This window comes from Podarcis erhardii (genome assembly GCF_964252035.2).
Source record: "Podarcis erhardii genome assembly, chromosome: 11".
NCBI lineage: Eukaryota > Metazoa > Chordata > Lepidosauria > Squamata > Lacertidae > Podarcis > Podarcis erhardii.
In genome coordinates this window covers 30,294,811-30,317,336 of record NC_138501.1, presented here as the reverse complement: position 1 = coordinate 30,317,336, position 22,526 = coordinate 30,294,811, and the positions used below count along the sequence as shown (strand labels likewise).

The following is a 22,526-nucleotide window of genomic DNA, read 5'->3' as shown; positions in this document are numbered from 1 at the left end:
CTGTTCAGCTCAGTCAAAAAAGGGTGCAAAAAAGGATGTGTGTCAAACATTCTTTTAAAGGCTTGAGTGCAAGTTTATGCTGGTTTAATTGGCGTTGGCTTGCTTTATGCCAGCTTCTTGTCTAAACGACTGCTCCCTACATCTCTTCCAAATATTCTTCAGAACTTCTTCAGGTCAAGTAAACCTAGTACTTTCAACTGTTTCTCATAGATTGCCCTCTTATGGGCAACAGTCCATTTTGTCAGTGGACACTTTGTCACTACATGACCTGACCAGCACAAAACTGAGATGAAATTTTTTTTCCCCCATGATATGGACACAATACTTCTGTTAATGCAGCCCAGAATTGCATTAGCTTTTTGAGAAGTTGCATCACACTGATGGCTCATGGTCAGCTTATGATCAGCTAAGACAACTATATTCTCTTTACATGTACTGCCACCAAGCCAGATCTCCCCAAACTGTTGCCTTTGTTTTACTTAGACCCAACACGTTTCCCACAGAAGCCTTCATTGGCATTCACAGGGACCCTGCCCTCTGCTGAAATTAGACTAGAAAGAAACATTAGAATACAAACCCAACAAAATAGGTTGTGGTGTGTGCTTGATATGTGTGTGTGATCCCCAGAAATGTTTCTCCAATATGAAATTTTGCCAATGAGTCCAAAAAGGTTGGCAACTCCTGGTCTAAGTGAAAACCCTAAACTGACTGGGAGGCAGAGTCTGTTTTAACATGTCTCTTGTCTTGTTGTTTTTTAACCTCACATTAGCAACTTACATAAATAATGCATTCTAGTTTATATTTTTTAGTATTCCTTATCTAAATGCTTTTCAGAAGCCTATCTGTCCCTTGATCATAACCCTCTGCTGAAGACTGATATTTCCAAATCAAAAATATTTTCCCCCACTTTGTCTCTGAGAATGTCTTTCTTTTGGGAATCGTTGCATGTCTGGATGTTTGCCCAGGATGGCTCTAGGGATTACTTCCTTAAATGGTTTAGACTATAAGGTTTTCTGTGACAGTAGCAATAAAAGGAATAATAGCCCCCCTCCGAACAAAGATGAGGTAGGGGGGAGTCAAAAGTCTCTGGAGGGAAAGTGATGTGAATAGCTATATATAAATTTTCAAATAAAAGACCTCATGCGGTGGCACATTTAAACAGCTGAAATAATAAGACTGATAGGGACAGATGTACAAACTGGCTTTAGTGTAATGATCTAAAAGAACTACACACAATTTTATTCATCTTCCTTAGAGATTTTGCATGTGTTTTGAGAGAACTTGAATTAAAATTCCTGCAGTTTCACAAACATCTTCTTACTGAGAAGTCTTTATGATTGGAAAGTTTCAGTAAAATAACACAAACCTAGTAATTTCCCTAAAATATCAAGTATAGACAGATTTAACTCCCCTCACCCTTATTATTATATGAGAAATATCAAAATCACTTACATAAATTTGTTTTTATTTCTTAAATCTGTATACCACTCTTCATCTTAAGATCTCAAGGGGAGGTTCATAACATATACAAAAATAAAATCACAATATACAAAACAAGAACAAAACAAAAAAAGACATGGAATGTTAATCAGCCAAAGGCCTGGTTGAAGAACATTTTTGCATGGCACCTAAAGATATGCAATACTGCCCTTCATCCAAGGATCACAGAAAGTGGGTTTACAGTATAAAAACAGAAATATATTTTAATTTTATACCGTATAACATGATGACAAAAAAACAATACCCCCAAAAAACAAATAAAAGCCCATATAGTGTTTAATTAGCCAAAGATCTGAGAAAAGAAGAAAGTTTTCACCTGGTGCCTAAAGCTATGCAATGAAAGCGCTAGGCGAGAAGATGGTTTTCTCAACTAACCAGAGTTTGTGATAAACAGCAATCACTGGTTTGACACACAACAAACCAAGATTAGTAGGAAACTGAAAATAAATACTGGCAAAGAGGAGGACACAGCACCAAGCCAATACGATTAATTGTCAAGGATTATGGGGGAGTTGTAGTCCAAAACATCCAGATAGCACAAGGGTAAAGAAGGTTGTAGTAAACCATGGTTTAGTGTTGCAGGCAAATAGGGCCAATGCAACAAAATTTATTTTCCAAATTCAAGCTCCAACAGATTGTAAAACAACAACATTGTGTGTGCATATGTGTACAAAGCAATGAAGAAATATTTGTGGTTACTACAGGCTGCAAATTCTAGCCTTCCATTAATGAGGCCACATGGCTCTCGTCTGAGGTAAGACAAATATAGGGATGGAAGGAAAGCACAGCTCAAACCAGACTTTTCTCTTCTGAGCAGCCTATAGTGAATAGAGTATCATTATCATAGCATAATGAAAAACTTATGGGTTGTATCCAACTAAGTTCTATTCAGAGCTGACCTACTGGAATCAATGTCCAGTAATTCCAAGTGAACTACTTTGAGTATGACTAGCATTGTACACAACCCTGTACCTTTAAGCCTAGACATAGTTCAGATTTCCTATTTTTTATTTTATGCCACCAAATTCCTTGGTATCATACACAAGGTTAAACACTAAAAAGAAAAATGTTTCTAATCTCCCCCCACCCCCCAAAAAATAATAATTTTAAAAAAACCTTCTACCACTGTGAACAGGAAAAGCACTGGCCTGCCCTAGAAATGTTTATAGGACTCTTTTGAAAAATCTGTTGTCTGTGCTTCTACTTATCTAGTCTGCACATTTTTAAATTCTACTGGCTTTAAAGAGTGGGTAAATCATAAGAAAGGAACCATGGATTTGATCCCTGGCTAGCACCATTTTGCAGCAGGTGTTAGTTTATAATAAAAGTGAAATGTTTTTCTCACTTATTAATAAAACGGTACAGACATAAAAAGTTATTTGTATGCACCCTTACCCCCTAGTTCCCACATCTCCCACATTATGGACCCCTTCAGGTATCCATGAGATATTGATTATTCTTGCTTTATATTTCCTTCTTCCAGAGGCTTCCTCAAAGACAGCTCTCTTCTGACACATATAGATCTCCAGAATCCATTAAGAGCCATCAGAGACAATTCTGCCTTATTAAAAATGCATTTTTCTTCTTGCAACCTGCTAACTGGAGCTCAGTTGAATTCTGCAGGTCCCCAGAAAAACTGACAGAATATGTAATTTTATTTCTAAACTGAATTCTGAAATATCCACATGTATAAAGGACAGCAAAATCCATCTATAGATTATGCTCTTGGGAAGAATGAAGACTATCATAAACAACATCATTTACAAGGTACTTCATAGGGAGAAATAAACCCCCACCTCTTAAAAAAAAGGCATAGAGAATGAATCATATTTATAGAACTGGATTTGTGGACCATTTACTTCAATGTCATTCATTAAATTCAGAGTTAAAGTATTCCCAGCACATGTATCTTCAACCTCTGCCTGAAGACCTCCAGCAAAGAAATGAAGTACAGTGGTACCTCGGGTTACATACGCTTCAGGTTACAGACTCCGCTAACCCAGAAATATTACCTTGGGTTAAGAACTTTGCTTCAGGATAAGAACAGAAATCGGGCTCCAGTGGCGCAGCAGCAGCAGGAGGCCCCATTAGCTAAAGTGGTCTTCAGGTTAAGAACAGTTTCAGGTTAAGAACGGACCTCTGTAACGAATTAAGTACTTAACCTGAGGTACCACTGTACTAACAAGAATTATTTGAAAGACAGCAAGCTATCATTCGGATTTGGAACACATTTTTAAAAGAAAAGCCTGGCTTGCTTTTCAGATACCTTTTAATACAATAACTTTCTAAAGAAAGACCTGAAGTAACTGATATTATAGTTTGAAGTCTTGTTTATTCTGTTAAATTTTAATCCAAGAAGACCAATTTATCCTAAATAGAACCCAATAAAGGATGTGGGGAGGTTGTTCCAGTGCAGTGTGTGGTGTTGGGAACACAGGTTTGGCTCTGGTTCCAAGTACTACAGCAGGATAAGCTCCCAGCACCTCTCCATTAGCGTAGAAGTAAGCCAACTTTTAAGATCTCCAATTCTGACTTAGGAAGTGTTTGCATAGTGCACCTGCTTGCGTAACACTACGCTTTGTTTACGTAAAATAAGATACACAATGTGTTTCACTGCAAGTGTATTGTGGTTATCTGGGAAAACTATGGCTTGCAGCTCCGAATACACATTTGATAAGGTTGCACCAGTAAATATCTGGCATGAAGAACATACTATGTCACTAAAATGGCTTGTCTCCAGAATTCCAAACAAAATTGCCTGGCAAACTTCATTTTGTGTCAATTCAGTTAAAAATGTTGGGAGGGATATTACCACAATCAAAACCAGCAACACCTGCATCTTCTTCTCAACATTCCATTTAAGCATTGTCTTTTTCCTTTTTGTCAGTGGCAATCCAGTCTTTAAAAATTCAGTTTCATATACCTCTTTGCTGCTTTCTCAGACTGAAACACTTGGCTTCATGCTGTATAAATAATATATCATAAAGCCCCAGAAGGTTTCTCATCTTTTTAATATATTTATAAAGGCTTCCTCTCTCAGTGCTTACAGAACATTATAAATTGATTTTCTGACTTGCTTAGAAATACATGGGATCACTTATTTGCATTTTCCAATATTTGGTTTCAGCCAAACCGCTCACCTAAGCAATTTCTGATACCAAAAGAGGACTATCCGTAGACTTCTTCGAAAGAAGAGGTATGCTAGTCAGTTTTAGTGAAATGTAAACTGGTGTCTGAAGGAAATGTATTTTAGAATCTAAAACTGTATTACATAGACTTTAAGCATTAACTTATAACAGTTCTGAGGAAATTGCATAGTGTGTTTTCTATTTCATCTTTTGTGCAGGCTAACAGCAAAATGTTCTCAACATTTGACGTATTTAAAAAAATAACTCTGGCTGAATTTGAATAATCCATCTCTAGTTATGTTAACATAGCTGTTTAGATATTTATTTATCTGCCTCAGATATCTTCTTTTATCTGAGTATCATTTTTAGCCATTTTTTCACTATCCCATTGATGTCCACAGAATGGAAGATGGCAGGACCCCCATGGATGTACTCTATGGGAAGCTGGTTTCATGCACCAGGCCACAGACCAATTCTGTGTTACAGATATGCCTACAAACATGATGTGAAGGCTGGCAACCCAACCCCCGCCATTTTCTAAGGGAAATTGTAAAAAAAATGACACTGCCAACCTGGGTTGCCATATGTCCGGATTTTCCCAGACATTTCAGATATTTCCGCCCGGATGCTGTTTCCAACGGCCAATTCCCAGCTATGTCCAATATGGCAACCCTATAATAAAACCACACCTAACACTTTCTACAGTGGAACCTTGGGTTGCGAACGTAATCTGTGCCGCACGTGTGGGTTGCGATTTGACGCTTCTGTGCATGCGCAAAGCACAATTTAGGTTTTTTGCGCATGCGCAAGCGCCGAAACCCAAAAGTAACCCATTCCGGTCATAGCTGTCAACTTTTCCCTTTTCTTGCAAGGAATCCTATTCGGAATAAGAGAATTTCCCTTCAAAAAAAGGAAACGTTGACAGCTATGGTTCCGGTACTTCCGGGTTCGTCACGGTGCGCAACCCGAAATCACGTAACCTGAAGTGTCTGTAACCCAAGGTACCACTGTATTAGGTTTAAATGTTCTATGTGAACTGGTACATAGCTGTTGTAACATTATCAGAACTCATGCTACCAAATATTTTATTTCAATTCTAGCAGAATGTGGAAGAATTATCCTGGTCATTGAAGTATTTCTGCACTGATCATTCAGCATGTTCAAGAGACCAAAATGGGAAACAAGCTTTTTTCACATGTCATCATTTCAAGGCTGCTGTCAAGGATGTTCCTTGTGTTCTCTTAAATAAGTGTTCTGTTAAATAAATCCAATATAGCATTTATAGCCCATTTTACTTCCTTATTAGCTTACCCTTTCCTAACTCTTAGAAAATGAAATACGCTAATATGTAAAGGAGGATTTGGGGCTCTAAATTGCATAGACCTAAGTATTAAACCTTTTAGTACATTACTGTAACAATTTGCATTTCAAAGTTGACACCTAGCATCTAAAAACCGGTGTCAGTTTTTGTACTTTACAAAGAGGAACATTTGCCATGTTTTCTTTCCAGTTACAATCCACTGGTTCTTTCAAACCTGTGAAAGTAGTGTTCAGTCATGCAGGTTGAAAAAGCCTCTACAGTACAACTTAATCCTATTTGTTCTACTCTGGCACACAGAGATATTGCCCTCTGTGCTTTGCTGTACTTCTTAAGGAAATTACCCTTCCTGAATGCCAGAGGGGAGGAATGAAATTTTATTGAGTTATCCTATGGAATTCTGTTGTGTACTTACTACAAGCAAAATTAAGTTGCCATATTTGGCCTAGTTGTTGCAAGCTAATCTCATGCAGAAGGAGAGCTAATAACAGGTCTTGACCAATAAAACAAAAAATCAGCAAAACATTTAAATAATAAATAAATAAGCAAAAAAGTGGCTTGTTAATCAAAGAGAAAGAGAATATAGGAAGAGACTCACTCATATAACCCAAAAATGGCAGGCCCACAATAAAATGCAGTATTTATTGGGTCCAAATGCTGTGTTCGTTTTACTAGATAACATGACGCCAGAGGAAAGAACAGGAACTTTTTCTCATGGATAAAACAAATACAAACTCTTTTGATTTACCTCACAGAAACACATTGGCCAAATGGTGAAATGTATTCTGTAGCATACAATCTATAGCATACAATCTGAAGTCATTCTGAACCATCTTCTGAGCTACTGTATTTTCAAATAGATATGCTTCCATGTCAGTCTACGCAACGTCAGTCTATTAAGCCTGAAATCCAAAATCCTTTAAAATTGTATCCATGCATTTCGCCCCACAAGATTCATGCATTGTGTATACATAGCTCATGTGCAGCTGCTGTTGAAGACTGAACCTGTGTCTCTTTTTCAAGAATAGTAGTGGGGTGGCACCTTCTGAATCCACTTTCACAAAGTTCCTGCTTAAAGAAGAATCTGTTGCTGTTACAGGCTATCAGCACAGAAGTCCAAAAAAGGAATGTGAACTATTTGGGGTTCCAATGTGGATTGAGTGTTGAATACACACATTATTATTTCATATAAGGGGGGGGGGGTGAAGCCAGGTTACACTAACCACAAAGCTCTGTGAAGATGGGGTAAGAGCACTTTCAGGCCTCCAGGATATTTAATGATGACTGAAAAAACTCCAGTAACATTTTAGGCCTCATAATTAGACCTCTAAGCAGCATGCAAAGAAGTAAGATGAGTAAAGGGGTGCAATTCTGCAATTGTATATCCATGTTTGTTTCAAGAATGAAACCTGCAGCTCTTAAACCTGTAACACTCAAATTGTGTGTTGGAGCAAATTAATACGCCACAAGCAATAAAATATATGCATTATTTCATTTTCCTGTTGTTGCCAACTTCCAGTCAGTCTCCACTAAGACCAGTGGGCATTTTATTGAAAAAAAGAGAAAATTTAAATGGGTACTATTCACAAATGGCACAAACTAAGTATACTAAGATTTCCGTACTGGCAAACCAAGTGTAGCAGCCCTAAGTGCATTTAGAATTTTTTTCCTGAAAATGTCTCTAGCACAATTTTTACTGAAAGTGTCAGTTCATTCATATCAAAGGCAATACATAAGGTTTCTGAGAATTTTGTTTCAGTGCTTTCTCCTTTAGAGCTATAGCTTAGTAAAAAAAAAAAAAAAAAAGATTAAATGTGCATAGATACCCTATTTAGCTATAATATCGTTTCTTGACAGCATCTTGGGGTTTAAAAAACTCCACTGAGATCCTGGATAATCTTTTACTAGAAAAGGTTCAGAGAGCATCAGATGTCTGTGGTATTACTGTCAAAAGCTGTAATATAGCTTCTGCATAGCCTTCTTTGTAAACTTAGCAATGTCAGGCATTGAATATATAACTGATGAAAAAACATCAGTATTCTTTGCAGTAATGCATATATCAGGGGGAATCAGACTTGCTCATTTATAAGACAAATACTTGTATTTGTTTAAAAATTAACTTTCACAATACATTTAGCTTTCTTTCTTTATTTTAAATGTAACAGTTCATTAGCTGTTGCTTTCCATAAGCAACATTCTGAAACAAACAAGGAGGGGGAGTTATTGTTTTGTTGTTTTAGTTTAATTATTTACTTGTGTTTTATTTTTTAATACTGTTTTATTTATTTTCATGGTACAGAAGATAAATTTTGAGAAAACAATTGTTACAACAGTAAACAACAAGTAACTTGTCCTGATAAAAAGAATAAGGGCAGTATATAAATTTAATTAAATAATAATAATAATAATCCTGTATATCCCAATCCGCTTCCCTGAGCTGCACCAAAATACTTGTAGCATGGGGATCAATGGCCAATCAAAATATTTGTACACATTATCATACAAATTAAGTGATTTATTCTCAAACAAGTGTGCCAAAGATTCTAGCCACAGAAAGGCATTTCTCAGTACCAAACTCATAGAACAGATTGCTTCCCTGTGTGAAAAAAAACCCCTATAGTAGACTGGAAGTTTCCCCTTGAGGGGCTTTAGAGAAATGAAAGGGTCCTTTTCCCCACAAGAAATGTGCTTGCACACAACAATAGCAGCCTATTACCTAGGTGCAAAGTTGGCATATCCAGGCAAAAGGGTGTGGGGATCAATAACAATAAAAAGCAGTGAATAGGTGTTCACAGAAGCTTCTCTAACACATTAGTTCCCTGTGGTTTTCTCTTCCTTTCTCCACTTAGGACTGCCAGCTAAACGCTCTAAATGGTGGGTGGTGAGGTGATGCCATTTCTTGGAAGTAATGATTAGAAATCTCTTGTCATCATTATCATCCAGCAGCTACTTAAGAGAAAAGAATGAGGGACCAACTGTTTGCTGCAATTTAGAGAAGAAATATTATTTGCCCTGTTTGGTCATCTAGTCTCCCACTGTGCAAGAAAGAGCCATTAAATTCAAAACTGTACCAAGAGGTTCCAAGATATTCCCCTTGGAATGTTTGTCAACTGAGGAAAAAGCTTGCATCAAGATATCACAAACTATCTGCTCATATTTATTCCAGCCCCCTGAGGTCAATTAACAGACAAGGCCAACAGCATGGGTGGCATTGAAGACTGTGCCCCAGAGGAATGCCGAATAATTTGCCAGCATCCCACTGGAATCAAGGCAAACAAGTTTTACTGGGGCTTCACTTGGCTCCTCTGTGATCTAGCAGCCACAGAGGATCATGATTTTCCTACATGTTACTTCATTTTAATTTTAATTTACCTAGATTTTAAGTACAGTGGTACCTCTAATTATGAACTTAATTTGTTCCAGAGGTCCGTTCTTAACCTGAAACTGTTCTTAACTAGAGACATGCTTTTGCTAATGGGGCCTCTTGCTGCCACTGCGCCTCCAGCACATGATTTCCGTTCTCATCGTGGGGCAAAGTTCTCAACTTGAGGTAACTCTTCCAGGTTAGCGGAGTTTGTAACCTGAAGCGTTTGTAACCTGAGGTATTTGTAACTCGAGGTACCACTGTACAGTGGTACCTCAGGTTACATACGCTTCAGGTTACATACACTTCAGGTTACATACTCTGCTAACCCAGAAATAGTGCTTCAGGTTAAGAACTTTGCTTCAGGATGAGAACAGAAATCGTGCAGCGGTGGCGCGGCAGTAGCAGGAGGCCACATTAGCTAAAGTGGTGCTTCAGGTTAAGAACAGTTTCAGATTAAGAACAGACCTCCAGAACGAATTAAGTACTTAACCTGAGGTACCACAGTATAGAGAAATTGTGTGTATTATTTTTATCAGGTGTGATATAGCATATGTAGTGTTATGTTTCAAAGCACTTGGTCATCCTGTTGAAACCAAATGGAGTGAAAATGAATCTTGCTGGTATGATAATTTCCCAAGCAAAGCAGAATCCCATTGATGCCAGCATATTCAAATTCAAATTGATTTAGATATCAATCAAAGTCTGTGATATCATGAGGACCACAAGGTGAGGGTGTTAGCAGTGATTTTTCTGCTCAATTCAAGAAAGAAACAAGTAACCATTCAGTAAGCTAAAATCCTGACAGTGTACAGCTGCAGTCTTCATTTTTTGCTCCCAAACAAGCTTGCACAAGATGCACAAGTGTAATTGCAGCATCACCGGTACACACATACAGCACTATAATATAGAAATATTCAACAATCCGGGAAGGACACATTCATATCAAGAGCAGTAATGAAATGAACAGCAGCAAAGGGATAATGGAACAACAAGGGAGCAATTCAAACCCAACAGCACCCAAATGTTATGACCCACAGCAAAGGCGTTCCTTTTCTGATGTACAATAGGGTACAATTTCTGTTTTCATAAAGTCGTAGAATTATAGAGTTGTAAGGGAACACGAGAGTCATCTAGTCCAACCCCCTGCAATGCCAGAATCTTTTTGCCAAACATGGAGCTCAAACCCACAACCCTGAGATTAAGATTTTCATTCTCTACCGATTGAGCTATCCAGTTAAGCTAAATAATTGAGAGAAAGGTGAAAGGTTAAGAGGAGGACAGAATTCCTTTTTCATTTCAGAGTTGGCAAAAAAATATCACTTTTGAGATGATCTCATCGTATGAGTAATGCTCCCTTATCATACAAAAACTTTCAGACTCTGAACAACTGCTTTCAATTTCAACAAAAAATAGCTGAAAAGGGAATAGGAGTTTCGTTACAAAACGGCAAGACATTCAACCTGGGTTTTTAAATCTGAAGCCACACATTACAGTAAAAATACCTTTCAGGTACTTTTGAAGTCTTACAAAGAAAATGTGAGTGTTGCTGTGGGTCTCGAATTAGTTTATTTTAATGAGAGAAAGCAGTATTTCAAAAGTAGATTGTACTGCATTAATCTGAATTTAAGCCCTTGGGCAATATTAGAATTCACATCCCTAAATGTCATGCTGAGGTACAATTACTGTATTCAAATTGTGTAGTAAGTACCTGCTATCCCTGTAGCATAATACTAGTACTCTCAATATGGATTGGCTGAACACGGCTTGTCTTCAGTACCACATGTCTAATATAGAACTGCTTACAGTGACTTCTTCTGCACCTATACTACAGACTGCCTTTATTAACACTCCACTTATTTTAATTCCTCTTCAAAAATGAAACGGCTTCCCTTCCCTTTTAAATGATAATCCAGCACCATTACCCTCAATTCATGGGCAAGGGAAGCAGACAGAAAAAGTTATTATATTGGAGATGGAGAAGACAGTCAAACAATACTAAAACAGTATCATCTGTGGCTATATTAGTCCACATGATGTTATATTACCCAAGTGAGTGTCTCCTGTTGTATGAACACCCTCATTCTTTAAGGTCTTCTGCAGGGAGAAAGTTGCTGAAACTGTTTCCTACATGACGTGAAATCTTGTAGCACCCACAGGTTTGGCATCATCTTCCAAGGACAACGAGTTTGGTGTAGTGGACAGAGCAGGGGTAGCCAACATGGTGCCTTTCAGATGTTTTAGGCTAGAACTCCCATCATCCTCAGCCAGCAAGGCCAAAAGCCAAGGGTGATGAGAGTAGTTCACAGTATCTGGAGGGCACCATGTTGGCTACCCTGTGGCATGTAGCCTCTGTAAGTGAAACACTGCCTAGGACAAGAGAAATCCAGCTTCAAATCCACACCCAGCTATTGGCCTAATGTACAGTAGTGCCCCGCAAGACGAATGCCTCGCAAGACAAAAAACTCGCTAGACGAAAGGTTTTTTCGCCCGCGATTTGCCTCGCAAGACGAATTCCCCTATGGGCTTGCTTCGCAAAACGAAAACGTCTCGCGACTTTGTTTCCTTTGTGTAAAAACCGTTAAAACCAAGGGTGCTTAGCTTGAGCAGCTGCAGTTGCGACTTGACTTCGAGGAGCAACTGTTAGCATGTGGTTTGGTAGCCTTTTCTCAGACTTTGCTCACTTTTGAAGATTTTCCAAAACTTTTCCAGAACTTTTCCAGAACTTCTCTTTCATCCATTTGGTAAGTTAAACTTTTAAAACTTTTTTGGGGGGTTTTGGATTTTGGGTTGGGGTGTTTGGGATTCAAGGACTTGGTGTTGGGAAGGGGTTTGCGATAATCTGGGGGCTTGTGGGCCTTTTTTGGGAATTTTTATGATTTTCTGTGACCACTGGGCCAGGTTGGTTTTTTTTGAAAAATTTTCTGAGTTTGAATTTCTGAGTGCTGGCCATGTTGTTATTTTTTGAAATTTTTTTTTGTCTGGGTGGGGAAGCAGTTGGGGAGGGGTTTGCAGCAGTTGGGGAGGGGCTGGGGGAGCAGTTGGGGAGGGGTTTGCAATTTCTGTGTTGTGGGTGGGTTGGTGCGTGTCTGTGGGAGCAGTTGAGGTTTTTGAAGACATTGGTGATTTTTGAAGCTTTTCCTAAACTTATTTTGCAGCCATTTGAGGTTTCTGAGGACGTCGGTGGTTGATTGTTGAAGCTTTTCCAGAACTTCTCTTTCATCCATTTGGTAAGCTAACCTTTTAAAACTTTTTTGGGGGTTTTTGGATTTTGGATTTGGGGTTGGGGTGCTTGGGATTCAAGGCCTTGGTTCTGGGTTTTAATTTCTGTGTGGTGGGTGGCTGGCTGCTTTTGTATTTTTTGGGTTTGAAGCACATCACTGATTTTTTTTTCTGTTTCTGAGTTTACGAAGGTAGGAGCTGTGCTGCCATGGGACCCAAGAAGACTGCTGCTGCGGTGGCCGGCGAGAGGAAGAAGGAGAAGGTGACGCTGGAAATGAAGAAGGAGATCATCTGGAAGCACGACGGCGGAATGCGTGTGACGGACATCGCCAGGGAGTACGGCAGGAACCCATCGACCATCGGGACCATCCTGAAGATGAGGGAGAAGATCCTGGCGACTGATGCAGCCAAGGGAGTCACCAGGATCGTGAAGAACCGCCCAGCTGTCCTGGAGGAGGTCGAGAAGTTGCTGCTCATCTGGATAGAAGAGAAGCAGCGTGCAGGGGACACAGTGTCTGAGGCCGTCATTTGTGAGAAGGCCAAGGCCTTGCACGCTGACCTCATCCGGGAACAGCCAGGAACCTCAGCCGAGCCAGAAGTCTTCAAGGCTAGCAGAGGTTGGTTTGACCGGTTCAAGACAAGATCTGGCATCCACAGTGTGGTCAGGCATGGAGAGGCTGCCAGTTCTGATGTTCCTGCGGCTGAAGACTTTGCAGCGGAGTTCCTGGAGGTTGTGACGACGGAGGGCTACGTTCTGCAGGCAGAGGCTGTGCAGGAGCAGGCCTCACTGGAAGAGGAGGAAGCAACTGAGGAACAGCTGTCCTCCGAAAGACTGAGGGACATTTGCCAGAAGTGGAAGGAGGTGCAGACTTTTGCAGATCTACACCACCATGAGAAGCACGTGGCACATGACGCTGGGAACTTTTATGATACGAGGGTCATGTCGTCTTTCAGGGAGCTGCTGAAAAGGCGGATAAAGCAGCAGACTATGGACAGGTTCTTGACCAAGAAGCAAAGAGTGGAAGAGGAGCCTTCTTCGAGTGGTCCCCCAGAGTCTTAGAAAATGTACTGTACACTTTGTTGATTTTTAAATGTTTTTCTGTCATGTTTATAAAGTTAATTTATTTTCCCTTCAATTTTTGAACTGCTCTTTACAGTATGTGTGACTTTAAAGAGCAGTTAATAAACTGTTGTTGTACCAAATTTGGCTTTGTTTGGACTTTTTTTGACCATAGGAACGCATTAATTGATTTTCAATGCATTCCTATGGGATTTCGTGCTTCGCAAGACAAAAAATTCGCTAGACGACAAAAATTGCGGAACGAATTAATTTCGTCTTGTGGGGCACCACTGTACCTCACAGGGTTGTTGTGAGATTCGAACAAGAAGAGAGCTATGGAAATTGCTTTGAGCTCCCTGGAAGAAAAGGTCAGATATAAATGTAATATAACAAATGACCATCTCAGCCTTCTCAGTATCAGAGTTCAAGCACAGTGTAAATTCATTTTTATTCTCTTGTGCTTTTAAACAGAAGAGTGGTTACTTTTTCTTTTTTATGTGTGTGTGCCTTTTTTCAATCAGAAAGACAATCAATCAATTTTATAGACATTCCATTAATGTGATAAGAAACAGATTTATTACAGACTCTCCTTACAGCTACCACTTCTGCACCCAAAGTGAGAAATATTCAACTGTTACTTTGAGGAAAGAGCTTTTAATCTTCTTGGGAAATATCAGATTTGATTTGATTGTAGCATATATAAAGTGTTGTTTTAGATGTGTAACTTCCCATTTGCCAATTTATATATGACTATGTAATTAGTTTCATAAATTGTACCCCGTCAGAACGACAAGGTGTCAGCACTGGCAAGACTTTAACCTACTTAGGAAAAAAATATTCAGTAAGCTTTTAAGATCACCATCAGTCAAAAATAGCACACACAGTGGAATGACAGGTGAATGCTAATTTTTCCAAGAAACCCTTATGCTCCTTCATACAATAAAATAACTGTATTCCATTTCATTTTGTTATTGTTATCCAGTAGGTCTGGATAACAATTTTTTTCTTCTCCATCTAAGTAATGCCAATTCTTGGGGGCTTCTAGCATTTCCACTGGGAACTTCTCCACAGAAGAAACTATACCAGGCATTGGCAAACCTGGCCCTCCAGATGTTTTGGGACTACAACTCCCATCATCCCTAGCTAACAGGACCAGTGGTCAGGGATGATGGGAGTTGTAGTCCCAAAACAACTGGCGGGCCAAGTTTGCCTATGCCTGAACTATACTCATCTATTATAAAACTTAAGGGATGAATACTTAAATCAATGGTGAAATACATGCTTTGACAGCATTAAATATAAGTCTTACAAAAAGGGAATTGGAATGACTACATTCAAAGTGACTGTGGTGTGACTCAAATGATTTTGTTTCTAAGCATCCGTGGCATCCATGGCATCACCATACTAGAACAGAACATCATGACATCATGGACAAAACTATCTGGATAACCACAGTCAAATAGATAAAACTTCAGTGCGCACATACTTGACTAAGGACAACAAAGAAGAAAAGAAGAAGTCAAGAGGACAGCATCAAAGGAATACAAAAAGTGCCAGAAATGGGTGCCTCTTCTCAACACTCACAAAGTTCACTGGAAACTCAAAACAAACAAAGTAATTTTGGCCCAAGCCCAAGCCCATGCACAGACATTGATATTATGTAACTATATCCAGTGAACTGTGTCTCAGATCACCAAGAATTGGTCCAACTCAGTTCATGGTGGCTGCTACAAGATCAATAGTTGGTGGAGCCCATTTTGTCATGCTGTACATCTTGACGCTTGATCCTGATCAAGAGCACCATATGCATTGCTTCATGCCCAGAGACCAGGTACCAGCAGATCAGTGCATACAAAAGACCAACACTGCCTGGAAGAACTCCCAGGAATTGGAAAGGGAAAATTGAGTGGGGAAAGTGGCAAGGAGTAGAATAACTTCCTTCTCCCACCCACCAATTCTCCCCTACAAACTGTCCCCTCCCATTACTACTTTGCAATGGCTGGATAAACTGGAAATGCAAGTTGGCTATTAATATGTGGTTCAGGTGTTTGTTTGTTTTTGCCTTAATGTATAGCTTATTCATCTACCATGCACATGTTATCTGGAAGTAAACTACAAGGCTGTTTCCATAAGCAAATAATGTTCAGAGGACCGTGTGCAATACCCATCAGCCGGCTACATGTGGACTATCACATTTTATTTATTAAGTACGTTAGCGAGATGTTACAATTTTGAAAGTCATCGGAACCAGCTAGATGAGAATGATGCCAAAAATGTACATTTGTTAGTTAAGATAAATGCCCATCATTTTCATAACATTCTGGTATTTATACAGTGGTTTTAGCTCAAGAAAACTAATGGCATGTAGCCTCTGTAAATAAAACATGGCCTTTATTCAAGCTTGAATATTACACTAAAACAGCATGACGTAAGAACATAATGGAAATGGAAATGACAATATAATGCCACAAAGCAAATCTATTCTAATACTTGGTATTGGACAAAGAATGTTTAACTGTTAGGAATAAGCATATTTAGCATCTTTTTTCCTTTCTTTTCTTTCACAAACGAGAAAACCTGTTAGCAGGCCATACTTTCTACTTGAAAGAACCTTTGGAAGGAATATTGATTTATCATTTTATCTTGTCTCTTAAGAGATATGGTGCTCTTTCTTGCCTAATTAAATTGTGCTAATATGAAGGTGTGGGCCAGCTCTATAACACACAGCAGATCTGCCAGATTGTGATGTGCCTTCAAGTCACTTGTCATTTGAAAGATACGTATAGAAACTCTGTCTGCATGCTAATACGCCCCGCTACATCATAATCCACACAGATGGAATTTAAATCAACCTCCTCTACTTCAGCTTTATAGTGTTCTAATTAACCCTCAGCCATAAAATATGCATCAATGTTGGGTGGTGGCGTGTGCGCCTGGCAAATCAGAGGTGACAAAAGCCAAATGCTAGTCAATCTCATCAGCCCCAGGAGTTGAAGGTGACATCAGGCAAATAAGCCCACCTGGGCTTTTAATAAGAATACCCATCTATTTTGTCTCTGCATGGGTTTAACATTTACCCTGTAAGCACTTCTGGGTTGTTGGGTTTTTTTGGTTGTGGTTTTTTTAAAGGACTGCAACAGATTCCAGAAACAGCAAAAAACCACATACGGTACTTCCAGAGAGACATGGCAATGCTTAAAAGCATCCAATTCCTTTGTGAAGTGAAACTCGAGTAGACAGCAGCCCATATTTCATCATGGGTTTTGCTTTGCAGGAACCTTTCTGATTCTAAAGAAGAGTATCAGCATTGCAAAGCCACTTACCAACTGCCAAGACTACTAGAACTAAAAGCAAGGGGTGGAGGAAAAGTAACTGAACACAGATTTTTTTCCTTTGACATAGCAGCTCAGTAAATCACGACCACTGCAGAATATGTTATGTGCGTATTGGTTAAAAACAGATGAATATTTTTTTAAAAAAAATACAGAACTGGAATAAAACCCCAAAATTACCCATATATGGAATTAACACACTGCGGACTCAGCTCTATTCTCAGACTAGTGTGGATGCAGAGCCTCGTAACCAAGAATGAGCAAATGGGTATGAGCACATATTCAGCTAATTTTGAAACATCTGCACAACCTACCAATAGATTCTCAGTAGAAAGGATGATATAAAGGTAATTTGATTATATATATATATATATATATATATATATATATATATATATATATATAAATTGAAAATCCGTCTTTCAATACTTAACACCAAGGCAGCTTACTATTTGAAAACACTAACAACATAACGCAATTTAATACTCACACTCAAATCTAGTACAGCAGCAGTTAAAACCTGAGCACAATACACAGCTACTTAGTCCTTGCATAGAGGAACTGCACATGTCAATCTAGTCATTCCCCACAGCAGGCTGGGGCCAGAGCCAATGGTCAGCTGCAAAGGAGGAGATGTTGGGCCACAACCTCCACCCACTCCTGGACCGGGTGCCTGATATTTCTGACTACTAGAGTCAAGTTTAGCCTGACGCATAAGGGCCAAGAGTTTTTTTTTGGGGGGGGGGATGTGAAAATGGTGTACGCAAGTATAACCAAACAGAGAAAGAAGAGCCAAAATCAGAAGGAAGATGCCAAGAGCTACAGTGAATCTATTGACTCCTGGAGCAGACAAAGCTGAACATTGAGAGTTTAACTGTTCAAACCATTTTAAAATTAGGGTTTCCTCCTCCTGTCTGCCTTACAAAAACCTTTCCAAAAGCTACATTTGTTCTGGCATACTGCTGTCTGAGGCCTTGTTATTCACCCTACGGCAAATTGTTTCACCACACCACCTAGTACAGAGAGCTGGCAGGGTGGGTAAGTACACTGCAGATGTCAGGGGATGTTTGGTGGATGTAGCTAGGAAATAAATATACCCACTTGATGGCAGCAGTGAAGACAGTGAGAAGGGCTGGGGTTGCATAACCTTTTCCTCTCATGATTCAGGCTAAAGCCTGCATTTTTCCTTCTGCACCCAGGATTTCCCTTCAAGGATCACCCTGTATTCAATTGAATGCTACCCAAGACCTTCATGTTTTGAGTAAGGTTTTGAACTGTCATCTTCCCAGACCAAGTCAAGAATTATATGACATTTCCCCCTGTCTCCACAGGAGCACAATCTCTGAAAGAGAGGCATCGCTCAGAATATAAAGCGCTCAGGAGATTCTGCTCACAGGGACTTGGGCAGGGCCTTTTGGTTTCTGTCAAATGTCTCTCATACCTTATTGCTGGGTATATGCAGAAAAGTATAGTTTTTATATCAGAACACAAGGGAAGTGTTTTAGCTGATGTTTTTTTTTACATTTGAATAATAACAGCAGGGACGATAACGATTCTAAAATTTTAGAAAGCCAGTTTTTGATGATATGTAATGACTGGTGCTTTTGTGGTCAAATGACTTACTTTTTTTATAAAAAACAGGTGATGGTAGAAACTGTTAATAAATATTTAATATATTCAGCATTAGTAGTATTCATATGCAGAAGTTTAAGTGGGAATACAATTAAACTTTTATAAGCAAGTGGTTGGTTGTGAATAACAACTTTTTTTAGTGCCGGCTACTGGTTATAAAGCAGGCATTAGCTTCTATTGCACATTACCTTAAGCACTTTTTTATTGTAGAAGCAATCCACAAGTTCAAAGCAAGCAAAAAAAAAAAAACAATCAAAATCATAATATTAACCTATGGTTCAGTCACATTTGGAATACTGTGTGCAATTCTGATAGCCAGCATTTCAAAAGGGTACCACAAAGTTAGAAAAAACGTATAGAGAAGGAAGATCTTTCCTTTGAGAAAAACTAAAGTTTGGGGGGAAATAAGATAATTGAAGCAGAATATGACTGACATTTATTAATAGTATGGAGCAAAAAGAAGTATGGCATCCAAAAAGAAAGTACTTTTTCATATAGCACATAATTAACTTGGGAAAATTCACTGTCACTGGCTTTGATGGCTTTAAGAGGGATTAATAAAAACACATAGAAGATGAGTTGTCAAGAGTTATTAGCCATCATTTCCAATCTGCAGGCTGTATGAATGCCACTTGAAGAGGGTCAAACAATGGAGGAAAGACCTTATTGTGGACTTCCCTAGAGTATTTCAGTGGCCATTGTTAGAGGCATTGCTACAGGGGAGAGACTGTGCTTGAACCATCAAGGGGTTAAGCTTTTCTACCTGCCCGGCCCATCCTGCCTGGGGCCCTGAAAAAGAGGAGTTGCTCCCTAAGGATTTACACTTGCTCTCTTTGGCATCTTTGCAGGGACTGCCCTTTTAATCAGAAACACCAATGCTTTTAATATCTGACTTTAAATGTTTCTTTTAATGTTAAGACTTCGCTGTCTATTTTTTGTGATTGCTTTTTTTTTTACTTGAATTTTGTATTTGGATGTAACCCTTTGTAAGGGGCCTTTTTTGGCTGAAGGAAGATGCTAACTATAAGGATCCTTGGGTCAGCATGATCCGAACTCTCTCTCTCTTAAACCATCCCTAACAACCAAGTTTTATTAAATTGAAACATTGTTTTACTATATTTTAATGTTATTTCTTGCTCCAAACACGGACAATTAGTTGTAAAATAACCAACCAACAACATAAAGATAAAGGGACCCATAACCATTAGGTCCAGTCGTGGCCGACTCTGGGGTTGTGGCGCTCATCTCACTTTATTGGCCAAGGAGCCGGCGTACAGCTTCCGGATCATGTGGCCAGCATGACTCTGGCGAACCAGAGCAGCCCACTGAAGCGCCGTTTACCTTCCCACTGGAGCAGTACCTATTTATCTACTTGCACTTTGACATCCTTTCGAACTGCTAGGTTAGCAGGAGCAGGGACCGAGCAACGGGAGCTCACCCTGTTGCGGGGATTCGAACCACCGACCTTCTGATCGGCAAGTCCTAGGCTCTGTGGTTTAACCCACAGTGCCACCCGCATCCCATACCAACAACATAAACCTAACCAATTATCTAAAATGAGGATGCCTAATTCCTATAAAGCTGTCATGCTTTGAAATTACAGAATTTGTTGAAAAAGAAAACTGCAAAGCAAATAAGATTTATTTGATGGTACAAAGTAAGCCATTCTGATAGCCAACTTGGAAGATAATCATCCCAAATGTGCTGCAGCTTTCTGGCAGTTCAGTGCTATGAGTGAGTGGAGAGGCTAGTTTTCTCATTCATACATGGTAGAGATGCAAGAGTGACTTGCTTTTATTCCATCCTCTGGGACTGAAGGATTGGGAGCTCAGTAGATTGTAGCACTGGTAAGAATGGCAGGGAGCAATTGATGGAGAAGAAGAAAAAAAAAGAAGCAGGAGCTGTGTTGGGGCAGGGAATGGCTGGTGGGAAGGAAGAAGAAGCACATCAAGTTTGTTGCCCGTTTTAAAATGCTAATAACGGTTTCTTAGGCAGGGGAAGCAAACTTTTTAAAAGAACCCTAACTCCACAATTTGCAGCCCCTTTTATATTCTATTCATTTATTTATTCATTTGTAAAGTTGAGGATAAATGGGGCCACTGACTTTATGCATTAGATTCCTGAATTCTCAGACTGCACCATGTAGTGTAACAGCTGAAACGCAGCTACTCCTATTTATTGAACTAATGATTCTATAGAAATACTTTTGTGTCTCCTGTCTTGCTTGTAATTGGTGGTAAAGGGTTATTATATAGATGCTCCTATTAACTTGCCTAGTAAATGGCTATACTCTACTGAATCATTATGAGATGAATTAAAATCAGATTCTCCTATTTAACATAAAATGACAATGTCAGCAGGGTCTCCTTCCACTTGATAATCCCCAACTTGACATGCAATGACATTATCCCACTGAAGCCAAAGACAAATTATAATTCTTGATGTAATTACAGGGTTTAATGGGGAGGGGGGAGTTGTTAGGGGCAAAGCAGCCATTCCCACTTGGGTCTCTTTATGAATACAAATGGAGTAGCCACAAACTCTATATGTGATTTTGGAATCATGCTGTGATTCACCTCCAAGGAGATACCGTAAGACTTAATTACTGTGCCATACACAAATAACCAAACTGTGCTAAGGTTTTGGAATTATTGTACAAGATCTGTTTTGTTTCTACATGAAACCTTCCCCCTTAAAAAATCTTTTAAAAATAAATATAATTAGCCAAAAAATGCAGACAGTAAAATATTACAATTGTAAGTTTTTAATAATTGCCAAATTTGAAGTCTCCTTATTACCTATTGAAGAATATTTAAATCTTTTTAAGTCTTAATGAACTTCTCAGAAATTGGAGCGCTGCAGCTTAAAACTGATAATGACAACTTTAAAAATTCAATAGACTAGGACAAATGATTACGAGTAATATTAAATTAGCAGACTGCTAAATCCTGTCTTCAGACACATTAGAGCAAATGGGCTTTTATGACTCTCCTAATATATCTTTCAGAAGGCTAAAACGTTTAAAAGGTGTACAACAAAAATCTTCAAAAAGTTAAGGTGAAAGTTATTTAGTCAGATCTGATAAATTACCAATTCTATAGAGAAAAAAATAAACAGAAGCTTCTGAGTTCCAGAATCTACTGGGACTCTTGTGGGTGCCAGTACTGTATTTAAGGCAACCACCACCCTTGGAATGCCCAGACCCTGGGCTTTGGTTTTTTACGAGCTTTGCCTCCTCCTGCCACTTTTTAGCTGCTACTTAATCAGGGCTAGATTAACCATAAAGCAAAATAAGCATGTGCTTAGGGCATCAAGGGTAGGGAGGAACCACAGAAATTTTAGTCTTTTCACATGCAAGATTGCATGTTATTGCACATGCAAGATTGCATGTTATTGGTTTTCATTATTAGTTCAGCACAGAAGTGGTTCTCAAAGTTTTACATGTCTTCTACATAGAAATCACATATGCACTTAAGGTGAAACTGAAATCTGTGGGAATTCATCCCATGAATGCCACGCTTTGTCCTACATAGAACTCCATTCCATACTGGAAATGCATTATATTTGCAGTGTCCTGAAGTCAATAACCTTTTTTTTGGGGGGGGGACTTTGTTGCCCTCTTTTTCAGCATCAAACGTTTTAGCTCATGTATCCAGAAAGCTATTTAACTTTACAGTGGTCAGAAGGTGCACAATACAGAAACCAGGTTTGAAACAGCACATATTCTACTTTGCTTCTTAAAAACACATTCAGTTTTAATGCTACTTACAGTTGGTGAAATCATAGGGCTTCCCCCCCACCCTACAGAATGAACACAATCCAGGGAACTTTTAAGACATCTGTTTTCCCCAACTCATGGTTACTGTGTAGCTACAGATAGTGATGCTTTGGTACAGTTGCTAACAGCAACGCCTCCACGGAGAAAACTAAGGAAGGATCCTTCGGCATGAATCAGCTAAATGAATCTAAC

At 39.1% G+C, this 22,526-nt stretch overlaps 2 protein-coding genes across 3 annotated transcripts in view; one reads left to right on the top strand and one right to left on the bottom strand.

The window, feature by feature from the left end:
• MAP1B (microtubule associated protein 1B) overlaps positions 1–22,526 on the bottom strand; it is a 67,134-nt gene that overhangs the window by 28,046 nt on the left and 16,562 nt on the right. The window lies entirely within an intron of this gene.
• LOC309352445 (putative CENPB DNA-binding domain-containing protein 1) lies at positions 12,457–13,735 on the top strand. 2 transcript variants are annotated; one of them, XM_081880873.1, is made up of 3 exons: positions 12,457–12,540; positions 12,715–13,262; positions 13,332–13,735. In XM_081880873.1, the coding sequence occupies exons 2-3, from the start codon at positions 12,741–12,743 to the stop codon at positions 13,590–13,592; spliced, it is 783 nt and encodes a 260-aa protein (XP_081736999.1). In that variant the 5' UTR covers positions 12,457–12,540; positions 12,715–12,740; the 3' UTR covers positions 13,593–13,735. The 2 variants fall into 2 exon arrangements, with proteins under 2 accessions (XP_081736999.1, XP_081736998.1); XM_081880872.1 differs by lacking the exon at positions 12,457–12,540 and having other exon boundaries at positions 12,561–13,262.